General features: G+C 42.1%; 1 protein-coding gene across 1 annotated transcript; it reads right to left on the minus strand.

Moving 5' to 3' along the window:
* Positions 1–614: 614 nt before the first annotated feature.
* Positions 615–14,642, minus strand: MOSPD1 (motile sperm domain containing 1). The gene is made up of 6 exons (XM_064712595.1): positions 14,545–14,642; positions 9,313–9,569; positions 9,051–9,126; positions 6,111–6,337; positions 4,018–4,179; positions 615–1,674 (listed from the first exon to the last, which is right to left on the minus strand). Exons 2-6 carry the CDS (start codon positions 9,464–9,466, stop codon positions 1,643–1,645), a joined length of 651 nt encoding a protein of 216 aa, XP_064568665.1. The 5' UTR covers positions 9,467–9,569; positions 14,545–14,642; the 3' UTR covers positions 615–1,642.
* Positions 14,643–14,853: the final 211 nt, after the last annotated feature.

The raw sequence follows: 14,853 nt of genomic DNA on the forward strand, positions 1-14,853 counted from the left end.
CTGCCTGGCAAAACATCATCCCAGCCCATGACCAGAATTCCAAAACATAGGGGGGAAAAGGGTTTGTGTTGGGCTTTTTTGATCAGCTTGGGCACAACAAAATCTTTAGCCTGGCTGTTGGATGCTAAGATAAGGCACCACATGGCACTTTTATGTCCCCAGCTTCTGCTCCACTCGCTCACCTTTCCCCAGGCAGCAGCAGGTTAAAGCACCTGGTGAAAATCAGAATTCACAGTGCAGGTACTGAGGAGCAGTGAAGCTACAAGAACAGAGCCCTGCAGTGGCAGGAGAACACTGACCCAGCCAGGAGCTCAGTGCTGTCCTGCAGCAGGCTCTGGGACACGGCCTCCTAAACCAGCTGGGAACCTTTTTTGGTTTTTGTCCTTAGTCAATGTTAATGTTTGACTCTATCATCTGATGCTGATCGATGGATGACACAATCCCAGCTCTTCTGAGAATCAAACTGGAGTAGCATTGTACAAGAAAAAATGTAGTGGTTAACAACTTTTTACAACTTCTCTTTCTCCTTTTTGTTGTTTTTTAAAGAAACACTTTTTTCATGGTTTTTTGTATTTCCATGCATAAGCAGAAAAGTGACCCAAAACATGCAGGGGGAAAGGTTTGATTTCCAAACTTTATTATTCATATCAGAGCATACTCTATAGACTTCTTACAAACAAAGATTTGTCTGTATGAATCCAATGCAGTAATAGCTGCCCTTTTAGAATTAACATCTCGACAATGAAATGTCAAATAAAGGGAAATACTTGTTGTATGAAACAAGATTAATGTTCACCTCAAATATGAAACTGGCATTTAAGCAGGAGTTTCTGATAGAAAAGAAGTTCCTGTGGTAGCTGTGGGGGGAGGGATGTAGAGAAATGCCTTTGCTATTTCACTTAGTTTGGTCTCTAAAATAGAGAAAATGATTAATTTTGTATTAGTATGAGTTCAGCTTCCATTAATGCCACTTCCATGCATCCCTAAGAAATGAAGAATCTGATTACAGAACTTGGTTTTATTGTCTAGTAATTGTGGTACAAAATGACTGCTGCAAGAAATTATTTCCCCAGGTAAGAAAATGAGCACTCAATGATATATTGGTAATGATGAAGTAAGAAATTTGAGAATTACTTCTTCACCTAAAATTCATGGTTTATTTCAGTTCCACTGATGGAATTTTTCATTTTCTTCAATGATCAGTCACGACTCTCACCCCTTGGTATGTATATACAGAAGTGTTATGTGCCAGCCTCAGCAGGTACAACCACAAACCAAATGAGCGTTTTTACAGGAGACAGTTTGCTTTTATAGTGATCACACACTGATGTGAACATCGACTAAAAATAACAAATGTTGTTTTAATAAGGATTTTTTACAGTAGGCATAGATATAAAAGTTTTTTCAAATTATTTTCACAGGTATCACTGAACATTTCATAGCTGTCTGTTACAGAAGCACCACCAAGTGCTTTGAGTCTTTCATTTATTATACACAGTTAAAATATATTACACTTCTGAAGGTATCTTAAATCACTGAACAGTTTTGCTAGCATCTTAATGAGCCAAATGGGAGTAAAAGGCAGTCCACATTCATGATGTGAATATACAGTAAGGTGTTTGACATCCTATGAACTCATTGCTCATGTTCTCAAAATAACCATGGTGATGAGACCTGAAAGACAAGAATTAAAAACTAAACACTTCTATTTCACTCAAAATAAAACATTTAAAATAGTTTACCCTGTCACAGGCCAGAAAATATGGTAGAAGTGCACAAATGCATGCAGAATGCATTTATACACACACTTAAATATTAGAAGTAATGCTCCAAATTTTGATATAGTCAAAAATCAACACTGATGTGTGATGTATCTAATAACTAAATGTCAAAGAAGATAGAAATACTCCAAACAATTATTGTCTTCTCTGCTGGAACATCTTAACGCTGAACTTTTGACTGGGCTAACTGTAACACCAAACCCCATTCCTCATGGGGGCCAGTTATGGGCAGTGTCACTGGAATGCTGAATCATCAGTAAGGCAGATCAGTTGAAGGCTCCAAGGCTTTTTTCTGCTCTGTGAATAATAACTGATCAAAGACCAGTTTTAACAAAGATGTTAAGCTTCCTTGTCAGTTTGCAGAGGGAGCTTTCAACAGACTCTTTGTTGTGACCTTTAGAGAGGGAGGAAAAAAATGACTGCTCTGATAGAGGTTAAAAACTATTAAAACCAGATGAAAACAGGAAACAGGGTCTAATAAACCTACCCATGACACACTGAAAAGTTCATTTTAATTATATGCTGATACAGGAAAAAGTACAAATCTGCAGGTTTTAGCCATGGGTTATATTGCACAAGGTGAGGTAGATGGAAGAACACAGGAGCTCCCTGACTTCCAGCCTTATGTAACATCAAAATAACAATTTATCAGTTCTTGAGCAATCTCACTTTCTAGCAGGCTCAGATGATGTCACTGTAACAGCTTTTCACTGCAGAAAGCTCAGCTAAAACCTACAGATCTCACCATGGATAAAGACATTTCTGAAACTATTTTATCTCCTGCCACTCCACACTGATGGAACTTGGCTGCTTTATGAAGATGGTGAAGGAAGAAGCACTGTCTTCCATTAGATCAGCAATTTATCCCTTAAAGAGGAACTGCAGCTCAGCTATTTATCAAGGTCTGTGCTGGTTCAGACAATCAGTGCTCCCACAGCTGCTGGATCCTTAGCTTGGATCAATTCCATCACCTCAGAGGAACAGCAGAGGCTTCTGCAGAACAGCCTGCACCACTTGTACAAGGCCTTCAGACAATAAAGGGTTTAACTCACTTCTGTAAGTCAGACACTTCTCAAATATCATAGACTCCTGTTGGTGGGGTATAACAATCCTTTCCAATTAAATGCTCCACAATCCAGTTGCACTTCCTTGTGGAACAAAGTGGTTTCAACTCCTCAAGAGCAATTGACTTTCTACATGAGCAAGAGCTGCACACAAAAGAATCTGTCCATGAACACTAAAAGCACTGCCAGCAAAGAAGTCAAAACCTCTCAAAACTTCATAGGGAATCTAGAAACAAGTTCAGTTTTTGCAAAAGTATAAAGTCAAAAGGCTTAAAACTGACACCAGCGGAACCTGGAGTAATTTTCAAAAGCAGAAATAAAAACCAAGTGAGGATTACTGCAAGGTCCTGATCTGAGAATCCATCAGCATCAGCCTGGGCAAAGAGCCACAAGTGAGATTTCAAACCACTTCAGCAGATGGACCTTTGTGAGCCAGCAGAGTGTGCATGAACCACCAGAACTTGCACTTTTCCCCATCACTACCTCACCTCTAGCTATCAGTTTGGAGCTGCCTAGCTCTTTTCCTTTAAATCCTCATTTCTGCCAGGTAGTGGGAGAGGAGAACTGAGTTTAGTGTGACTGTTCTTCAAATCTGAAACAGTTATAGAGAAATAGTCATAATAAATGAAATGTGCAACTCATCCATGCTAGCTAATGCAGGAGCAAGTTACAAATCAGCAAGAACTGGGGACAGTAGTGGTCTCAGACAGGGTTCACAACAACTTACTGCTACACATATCAACTCCTTATTAAACAGGCACTGAGAATCAAGTCTTGAAAAACAGCTCAGGGGGCTAGAGAGAAACACAGTAACACATTCTACATTCTGCAAGAGATTAACTATTGCAATGCAAGGGTAAGAAACAGCACATTCCGTTCATGTGTGTTGGCAGATGACTGTTACTGGCCCATCATCAAATAAAGCTGAAATTAGCATGTAGGGGCCTGTGTGCAATAGGTATCAACTCAAATCTGGTCTAAAACACTTACAATAACTAACTTACCCTGCTATCACCATGGCTACAAATTAAGATGTAAGCTGAGATGCAAAACAAAACCTAATGTGATGCTTTGTTTCCATCCAGTTTCCCAAGGCCGCTGGCAGAGACAGGTAAAGTTTTCCAAACTCACAGATTTTGCAGGAAAATGTTTCTAAAACCCAAAGTACTCACCTAAAACATAAGCAGCTACTAACTTTTGATTCACACTTAAGTGGAGGTAGAGAGGCACCAGGGATTCCATTTCCCCCAATGTAGGTAGCATTAGTGCTGCAACACACACCACTCCAAGGAAGACTGTGAGTAAACTAGGTCCCGACGAGGCAGTTCTGTTTTCTGAAAAGCAACAAAGCCCCAGTTGTAAGGAAGATCTAAATAATATAAACCTTAAACATTCTGCAAAAATGCCTGCAGTACATGGGAGCTGAAATATCCTCAGATTTTCCTTTTTGCTCTGCAGTTTGCAGGGGGTGGAAGCCAAGTACCCTTCTAAACCTCCTGCATTCTGCAGTGGAGGAGGCTGCTCCCTGTTCTGACGCTGGAACTTGTTTTCACATGACTTCCCAAACCACTCCCTTGTGGAGGAACAGAGCCTGCCAGGCCCAGTTGCTATATATACACACTCAGGACAGCTGGATGGCTCAGCAATGCTGAGCTTTCCCTGTGCATCCTGACTCCATTCCTTGATATGTTCCTTCAGTGATCAGTAATCCATCACTCAGAGCACCCAAAAGACCTGCAGAGGCAGGTAACTGCTCACACCTCCTGAACAAAACCTGCCTGCAGCAGGAGCACAAGTTCTTGGGCCAGATGAGCTCCCCTTCATTCTTTATAGGGTTCAAAGGCTATACCTGAGCCAGTCAGCTTAGATGCCACAAATCAGTAAAATTTGAATCTTACTTTAAAAAGTGTGAGAGTGAACTACTCTGACAGTCCAGTATTACCAGAATAAGAAAATGCAAACCACAGACAATAAAGAGTCCTTCATAGTCTTTATTGTCCCGCACTTTAACAGCTGGAACCCACTCAAAGGCCCACTGTGTCATCTTTGAAAAGAGCTGTTAACATGTTAGCTGAATACCTCTAAACAAATCCTTATTATCACTGGAAAATAGCCAATGTTTTTATCAACTTCTATCCTCAGCAACCAGCAATATGTGCTCTATTTTAATTCCATAAATCTTATTTCCAGGTTGCAAAACTGCAGTTTCTTTGTTTACTGCTGCTTCTTTTACTGCAATATACCACAGTCAATGAGGTTTCTAAGCAGAGAAACAGCATTTGGAATAAGACCAGTATGAGATTGTTCAGGGTGGCTCAGGCCCTCTGTCCTGGATCAGCTATCACAGGAACATTTTGTTCTGTGAGCCCAGAGACCTTTGTAGGTTTGCTTTAACTGTGTATCCTACTAATATCTATTATGAAGGGTTTTTTTAATAAAAAGTGTTTCACCAGACAACAAACTCAGTATAAATAGTGAAACATCCACTTTAACAACATGAATACTCTCAAGGAGGTTCATCTATTTTCTGGAATTAGTTTTTGTTGTCCTGAAAAATATAACAGTGACAAGAACATTTCAGTATGAACCAGTAAAAGCAAGAAGAATGTAGACCATCAAGAATCAGTTTAGATTCATTTCAGGTACAACTTGACACTTTATATCCTATCCCTTCAATTTAACTGTCTGGCCCAGGTTTTCAAGACTGTTGATTCACTTCCTCAGTGTGTGTATGAAACACGCAGAGTTTTCAGCCACCAACTGTGCTCTTCTGTTCTTGTGGGACAGACAAAGCACAGGGCACAGAACAAGGAGCACTTTAGAAGATGTTCTGGCAATATTTCCTGCTCATCAGGAAATGGGGGATTAAGGGTTTGGAACAAACTCACAAGGGGCATAAGTTTTGAAAGAGCCCAAGGGAAAAAGTAACTAGCATCCTTTCACAGATAAATTCCCATTGTCTGTGTGAGAACTCCTGCTCCAGAGAACAGTGGATGCACTCTCCAAGGTATGACACACAAACACAGGGCAGCAAAGGGCCTTGATTGATCAAGACAGCATAAACAGAATAGCCACAGTTTGGGTTCCTGAATACTGTCATCCTCAAGTGATAAAGACAGCAGTCTTACAGGTAGGCAAAATGAATTATTTTAAAAAAATATTTTAAAATGTATTTCTTTTTAATTTAAAAAATGTTTTTGAATCTAGTCACTTCAGCTATTCAAAACTGATTCAGAACATAGGAGTGGAAAAAGATTTCAGCTACCTGGTTGACACAAAGTCTGCTCAAAAAAGACACTTTCAGCCAGGTGTTCTTTTATTCGTTTTTCCTCCTCTTCCTTTTGTTGTTGTTGTTCCTTTGCAGATGGAAGCAGAGTAGCAATAATCTCCTTTTTCCCCAATGCTTTCCTCTGGCTCTGCTCAGACACTTGGAGACGGAATTTATCTATGACACCATAGTAAGAAGCCCGAACGTCTCTGTGACGAATCACACTGCAGGAAAACAACATTTTCAAACAGATGAACTGCTAAGAATCATGCCTATTGAGAATTATATTCTATATATCACAAAGTCTGCCCTCTGTCCCCCCTCCTCCAGATAAACTGGAATAATCCAGACCTCCTCCACCACTCAGTGTTCTTGAAGACTTATCTTACCTCCTCTCTTCCCTCCTTATGTTTACTTTAATTCCCAAATATAAATGCTCCTGGCCAGTTAAGTCTTTATCTCAAGCCCATCTTTGCCCCTGCTGCCAATTGATGAAACATCAATGATCTGAAAGATGCCCCCTCCTCCTGCATCAAAGTTGTTTGATGCTGGCCAGTGATTTTAAAAGGATTGAGGGGACTGCAGTGGCCAGGGAAGGAAAGGAGCTGGGCAGGTGTTTGGCAAGCAACAGTCCAGCTTCTGGAGGAAACCAGGCTCAAAGCTTTACAATTCTACTTTCTCAGAAGCAAAACTCATTCCCTCTATAGACAAGAGTCAGTTAGGGATTTTCAAAATCAGAAACCCACCACTGAGAGCATATTTGGAACCTATAAAAAGCACAGCTTTAAAATAGCACTGATCAACAGCAAAACAGACCTCTGAGCAGTGCTGTGCTCAACTGCCTCCTCTCTGCATTTGTGATTCATCATGAGAATACATATCTAGCTTTGAAAAGCTACAACACTTGGGTTTTGAAGTGATATCAGCTCTTAGGGTAAATAAGGATTTCAACTATTTTTCCAGATGTTTTTGTTAAAGGTTATTCTAAGTTTCCAAGATAACAGCAGTTGATCTGAAGAACATACATACAAAGAAGCAGGTTGTCATCTCATGAGGGGGAAAAAATGACTGTACCCTTAGAAACACAGAATAGGAGTCTTAAAATTGCTTCAAAAAACCAATGTTTGTGATACTGTATACATTAAAATGCTGCAGGAAATGGATTTTTGTTTTTCAGTTCTTTTTTAAAGGAACTATATCACATCAAGATATCTACAAGCATAAGCACGTAGCCAGTGCTTGCAACTGGTATCTGGTTTGAATGGACTATTCACCACAGAAACAGAGACCAAGTCATCCCCTCAGCAAGAGGCAGCAGTGATGTTTTACGTCACTCCACAGGCAAAGGAGAGTGCCTATGACAGGCTTCCAGCAAGTGCAGTGTTGGCTGGGCAACTGCCTTCACTGAAACAAAAGGCTTTTCCCCCCCACAAGCCTAATTCATGCAGCTCTCAGCATATCAGCACAGCAGATCAACTCTGATTTCTTCCTTTAACACTTCCTTTTAAATTGGTGTTCCTACTCCCAGTGCCATGGTACCAACTACCAACCTAAACAGAATCTTTACATAACACTGTGCTAGGAGAACATGGATCTGCTGCCAAGCAAGGAGATATTTCTGCAGACCCTTATAAACAGATACATTCTCCTGTTTCTTTTTAGAGATCATTGCATAATTGGAAGCTCTGTAGAATATCTGTTTATCTGGCAAATGGCCACACTTGCATAGTACTGCTCATATCCTAGCAGTAAACACTGTCCTTAGACAGCAACCACTGGAGTGGGATGGGGGGTTTTGCTGCATAGAAAAATCCCCTTGGAACATGAGTCTGCCTTATTTTCCTTTATTTAATAAAACCCATTTGTCTAATCAAATATAATCAAGCTTATTAAATGTCTTCTGAAGAATGGAACAGCTCACTGGTACACTGGTATAATTCTGACCTGTTTAGTTCCATTTTTAGCATTGTTGCCCCTGCTTACTGAAACCTTCCAGTTCCATGTTCTAAACTTCCATTCTATTTAGTGAGTCTTTGGAATTTTTCAAATTGCACTTAAAGAAAACAGTCTATAGGAATAAAGAGCCATTCCCCAAGAACAGTTATTTATCTGACGAAGGGTTTCTGTGTATGGCCATTTGTTAGACAGAGAGTCCAGGTGGTGTTTTACAGTTTGGAAAATGTCTATTCAAAAAGTTCAGTCTGCTCTTTTAGGTACTGTAGATTTTCTTCAGCTGTATATTATTTATATTCTATTTGCCACAGAAATAATGTGGTAAATAGAATATAAAAAGAGTTGGTCTATTTTAGCTTTTACACCTACTCTGTTTCAGCAGCCTACAGACCCTGTACATCACTGTGGTCACTTAAGCAGCCCCCTTCTGTTCTGAGTTACTGGGCTGAGACCTGACAGGAGAGATAAAGGGCAGGCACAGAGATCTGAGAATGAGATGGGTGGTCAGGGTGAAAGGTAGGCAAAACGACCTTTATTTACATGGCCCAGGGAAATGTACTCAGTAGAACTGTACACATTTCTATTTTACCAATCTGTAAAGAAATATTTCTCACAAACAAATCTCAACCCTGGGGGTTTTGCTTTTCTTGTTATTTCTAATAAAAAGGTGCTCAGAGAAGGCTCATATTACTCTCACTCCTGGTTTACAAACTACATTACAAGATGCATTTACTGGCATTTTATTTATGCCCAAAGGCAAAATTAAAGAAGGATATATCTCCAGTATTGTAATACCTCTGCTCTAGAGGGACAGAACAGCAAAAATCAAACCACAAGTACATACAGGAGATTAGGAAAACATATATTTCTCCAACTTATGTATTATAACATGCATGCTGTCATTTACAACCTCTTAAATAACAAAGGAAATTAAGGTAATAAAATGTTGTATATTAGGAAAAAACCCAACCAACGTCTACTTACATATCAACACAGCACTGAGGCTTCACTGCACCAGTAGCATCCACCACCGCATATTTATTTGGAGTTGTACAAAGAACTGCAAGGAAAAGGACAGGAGTGGTAACAAATCATGAACTAATACATCACCAGTTCAGCAACAGATACATGTAGAGAGACATGTAGAGTTTGGTTTTGGCACAGATATGATTTTTACATTAATTATAATTGGACTGTTCAAGATCATCAACTAGCCCTTAAATAGAACTTAACCTAAGAAACCCACCTTTGAATTTTAAGGCAAACTCATAGGGGTTATATAGAGTCAACACCTGCTTGTGTGTTGACTGGTCATCTGCATAAAATATAAGTTCTGTAGGAAAAACAAAAACAGGAAGATTTCCTTCCACTAACTCTGGCTGTCTTTTTTGTTGCTGCATTGGCACTGAATCCTCCTTGCTGCTTCTTGTGTTCTTATGCTTTTGTATCCTCAGAGACTTCAGCTTTTGAATCGTTTAAGAATTCCAAAGCATTTTGGCAATTCTAAAGGAAAAAAAAGGGGAAAAAAAGAGAAAAGGCAAGAAGATTATTTCCATAAGTCTGTACTAAACTGAGGCAGTTAACAAAGGTGCAAAAATACAAAACATGATGCTTGATTATGAATCTACCTCTACTTGGGCTCCTTCAAAAATACTGAAATAGAAAAATAGTATTTGCATTGGGCTTCCATCTATTTAACAAATTGCTACAAAACAAATGGATAAGCACCTCTCCAGTGTATCATGGCACATCTGGGGCCCAGCCCATGACTAGGGCTGCTTATGCTGGGTCTTTACAACACAAACCAAACAATGACAGCAGAAAGCAATCCCATCCTTGCCTCAGGACAGCAACACATCAGAACCACGAGGGCAGAAATGAGGAAATGCAAGGACACTGAGGCAGCAGGAGTCACTGCTTGGGCAGGAACCTTTCCATGGGGATGACCTCCCTGGATGAGGTATAACAGGTTAGGAATCTCCTCACCTAGGCACCCAGGTATGTCAAACCCCAGGGACTCAGAACAAAGGAATGGGGAACACCTTCATGTCTTGTTTAAACCAAACTCCCTGCTCCAACTGCATAGTTACAGGTAATGAATGGGAAAATAACTGGGATGAGTAACAGCAAACAGATTTGGGATTCACTGCTTTGTTAAGACATGACAGGTTTTCTACCACCTCTACCTCTATCCAAAGTACAATCATCACAACTCTCCCTCTGCCACCCCCACAGCTGTTTTATTTTGAGTGACATTCCAGAACTAAAACCAGAACCAATGACCCAACCAAGAAACAATCCCAAATGTAATTCATAAAATAAAATTAAGGCCAGACTCCTCAGCACACATACCATTGACTCAACACATGACAGAGAGAACAAAGTCTTTCTCCTCCCCCAAGAAGGTCATATTTTACTGCAGCTTCTATAGATTAATTATCAAACTGAAGGTGTCCTTTGAGGTCTAACTTTATAGCAAAAAGTATTAAAACAACAAAAAGTTCCTACTAACTCATTAGATGTCATTTCCACTTCCCATAGAGCTTTTTAAAATAAGGTACATTTTACCTGTTCTCCAGCTCAATACACTGGATAGGTGCACCTTAAAGAATTTAGCTTCTGACATTTCTAGCAGCAAATAGCCCAAACATTATGAACAATCAAAAACAAACACTTGTTTCTGCATTCTAAACATCACAACGATCACATTTCCAAGCACCAGATACATATTCCATACTTGAAACATGACACACATTCATGCGTTTACAAAGTACATCTGTCATACCATCAGGTTTACAGGTTCTGATTCTTATTCACAAACTAAGCTTTTAATTTTATTTATTTAGTTATTAAAATAGCAAATTATCCCTGTAGAATTCAAGTTCATGGATCTCACAGGAATGTCTTTCCCCATGATCCAGTTCCTTTTCAGAGCACAGGTTTGTTTCCACTTCACTGAAATGCTACTAATAATATTCTGAAAACAAATCCCCAATGACAGTGTTCCAAGCTGATGTTCTGTTACCTTATTAAGAAGAGTCTAGAAAAAGAAATGGCTCCCTAAGTGGCAATTTGGGTTCTGAGTGCTTCTTGGAATTACAGTGAATCCCTTTTGTTTCAGAAGAATCAACAAACTCTGGAATGACTTTGCACAGCAAGTGTCAGTATTATTTCTTGAACTTCATGCACTATTGCAAAGTGAGTTTCATTGTTCCAGTCAAACATATTAAGACTATATGAAAAGCTAATGTGGAAAAACTGCCAGCACGCAGGAATACAAAATACCTTTTGATGCTTGTCATAGGCAGAAGATGATTTATTTAAATTTCTTATACCAAAGTTAGCTCAATGCAGTATGCAGTAAGAATATGTTGGAATCTTTGGTTCTCATATCTATCTACACTTTGTACACCATGTGTAACAGAAATACAGGCAAATTTTGACATTAACAAAAGGGATTTTTTTCAAATAAATATTTGCAGCTACCATTAAACCAACAGCAAGCTACTGCTACACAACTTAATTGACTATGCCTAATAAAATCTTCAAGTATTATTTATAATAATCAGTATGATTTTGATGCTTTAGTTTTTTATTTAAACACTGCATGTTTCATTCCAATTCCTGGCTTCATCCCACATCTTCAGTTTCTTCAGCTCAGTCCATAGCAAGTGTTCAGCGTCCAAAACCCCACAATTCTCAGTATCAGTGGAGGTATGGATCACTATGCCTACCAACAGGCTCATTTTTGTTACACATCTGTGTAAAACACTGTGCAAACCTCCCAGGATTCCACAACTAGCATGTGGAAAGCCACCAATCTCAAAAAAGAATATCCCATTATTGCTTCCTTTTCCTATTTAACTTGGCTGGATGAGGAGCTACTTGCCCCAACTTACAAAAGTCATGTCTGGCAGGCATGCAGCAGACACATCTGCTGACACAGCAGCATCATTCAGGGTATAAATTTCTGTATTCCTAAGCAAGCAAACCAGCATCCTTTTTTGGGACAACAGCTTTAGCTTAGAAGTCACCTTGCTGGGACATCTCACCAAGTGACAGCAGTAAAAGCACTTTTCCCAAAGACTGCTGGATAAACCACACATGTGATAGGGAGATGTGATGGTTTAGTACTGATACTCTTGATAACAGCACACCACCCCATACACGAGAAGCTGGCAACACTTTTACAGAGGAACTTTGTATCACCACAAATACAACAAAAGCTGTATCACCACAACTTCTTTGCACAAATTAACCCCACAGCAGCTCTAATGGTGAGAACAAGGTCATGTACCCCGGAGAGTTCATGAACAGAAACTCAGCTGCTGCTCTTCTGCATCCCCACTGCACCACAACCACTGAATTTTGTGGTCAACAGTCACCACGGTTACTTGCAGATTACAAAAAGGTAAGCACAAGCAAATCTGTCCCAGCCCAGGATCTGTGGTGTCAGCCTGTGATCTGCACTGCACAGATGGGCTTCTCCCAGGATGGAATTCCCACAGGAGCAGGGATCTGTCACAGGTAACATTTGCCAGGGCCAGTGTGCAACACCTGAACAATGCCAGCTCACTTCCCAGCGCCCTTTGAAGTCCTGACAAACAATTGTCACTGGTATTTTTGCAGCACAATAGGGATCTTTCCTCCATGAAGTTACTAAATATATACTGCTGGTGTCACAATAGCACAGATCTGCCAGTGTTTCCTTTGAAATCCCTTTCTTCATAAATTTAACTTGACAGAGAAAAACACAAAGCGAAACGTAACTTCTCTCCAGGGTGAGAAATAACATCCATTGTGATTTGTTTTTACTTAACAAGTATCTGTTGAATAAATAAATCAACTGAGGAACTTTTTTGTTCCCATTTTAACTTCCAACAGCCTCATCACCATGGCTTCCCAGGGCATTTGTTGGTTGTTTTTCTTCATAACAACTGCAAATAACTCTACAGAATGTCATCAGGTAAACACTTAATTCAGAAGAAAACCTCTTTACAGTCATGCCTCCACACTGCTGCTTTAAAAGTTGCCTAATTACAGTGTAATCTACTTTTGTTACATCTCATGATCTACCTCCTAAATCTACACAAGTCTTTCTACACTTTATACCCAGTAAAACTGATGGGTTTTGAGCACATATTTACCAAATAAACCACAAAGCCTTCAAAATTCCTTCCTATGCCAAGCTGAGCAATCACCTTAAGCTACATGCAAATGCAGCATGGGATCTGAAGCACACCATAAACATTTTGTTTCTCCAAAATGTTTTGAAGGCCTCAACGGGCACTTACGCAAATCAATGTTTAAACTACCTGCAATTATTTGGGAGCGTCACCCAGTGATGAGAGCACAGAGCCAGCAGCCAGGATGGCTGGATTCCATTGTTGCTAACTCTGTCACTGACACTCCATGACCTTGAGCAAGTTGGTTAACCTCACCTCAATTTGCTGATCTATGAAGGCGCACACATTCTACAAAGTATTTCAGTAGGCGGAAGGTCCCCTCTGAACCCGCAGAACTGCTCTGATACTTTGCAAAACTGCTACTGTTTACCCCGCCACAGGATGATGAGAAATGTCACCAGTAACTGTGTCCAGGATGCTGTAAAATGAAATAGTCTCAGAGCATTAACTATTACCATGGATGACCACATGCATAAATCATGCTGACACTGACAGCAAAATTTATTAGGACCACATTATTGTTCCAAATGCTGAAAAGGAAATACCCAAATACAACTAAGAGGCATGAAAAGCAGTGAAAAATTAAGTAACAGCTGTGCATTGGTTCTGATCCATTCTGCTACAGGCTCGCAAGGATCCTAGAGAAGACATTCAAGGGCACATGTGCTTTAGTCTCTATTTCCCCACTTTAAGTTTGTGTTTAATACACTAAACTGGCTGATTTTTAAACGTGTGTTGTGCTCATTAGCGCTGCGTGGCCCCAAACCGCCTCGGCTTAACAGAGGGGAGCACTCTGCCCTGGGAGAGCGACGGGAGCCAAGGCGTTCCGAGCCGTGCCTGCTGCCGGCAGGGCACGGCGGTAATTGCACACTCTTAATTGATCCTCTTTGTTCTCCAGCGAGGAGCGGCAGCGATACGGGCAGAGGCAGCTGCGCGATAACGGCGCCTCCCGCAGCCGGCCCGGCCCCGCCGCACCGCCCCCGGCCCGGGCCCGCCGCACCGCCCGCGGCGAGCCCCGGCCCCGCTCCGCCGCCCCTCGGAGCGACCCCCGGCCCCGCACCGCCCGCAGCGAGCCCCGGCCCCGCGGGGCAGCGGCTCCAGGCCGGGGCTCGGAGCGCGGCCGCCGCCCCGCTCCCCATCCCGGCCCCACCGCGCTCCCGCAGGGCCTGCGGAGGGCAGGGGCGGCAGGGGCAGCCCGCGGGGACGCGCGGCCCGGGACGGGCCAGGCCGGGCCGCGGGTGTCGCTCCGCTCGCCCGCCCCGTGCCCGCTGTCACCCCCCGGCCCGACTCACCCGCCCGGGGCCGCTGGTGCGGGCTGGCGCGGCGCCCCTTTGTCCGCCCGTCACTGCGGGCAGCGCTGGGGCTGCTGGGACCGACCGGCCGCCGCCGCCGCCGCGTCACCGCCCCGCCCGCCGCCCGCCCCCGCCGCCATGTCGGGGCTGCCCCGCACGCCGGGCTCCGGCGGGCTCGGCACCGCCGGCTCCCCGGGAAGCGGCCGGCCCGGCGCCTCTCACCTGCGGGAGGTGTTTTTAACAATACTGCGCCTCATGGCACGGCTCCCGGGATCTGGCCCCGTCACGGAGGGGCTCCTGCCCCTCTCC

This window comes from Zonotrichia leucophrys, chromosome 4A, assembly GCF_028769735.1.
Source record: "Zonotrichia leucophrys gambelii isolate GWCS_2022_RI chromosome 4A, RI_Zleu_2.0, whole genome shotgun sequence".
NCBI classification, from domain to species: Eukaryota; Metazoa; Chordata; class Aves; order Passeriformes; family Passerellidae; genus Zonotrichia; species Zonotrichia leucophrys.

Bases quoted from the DNA above. Each gene is read 5' to 3' on its own strand.
- MOSPD1 (XM_064712595.1), bottom strand. From the start codon at position 9,466: ATGCAGCAACAAAAAAGACAGCCAGAGTTAGTGGAAGGAAATCTTCCT. The intron at 4,180-6,110 runs GTAGCTGAAATC...GTTGCTTTTCAG, and splicing joins GCAGACTTTGTGTCAACCAG to AAAACAGAACTGCCTCGTCG. The intron at 1,675-4,017 runs GTGAGTACTTTG...CTTGTCTTTCAG, and splicing joins AGTAGCTGCTTATGTTTTAG to GTCTCATCACCATGGTTATT.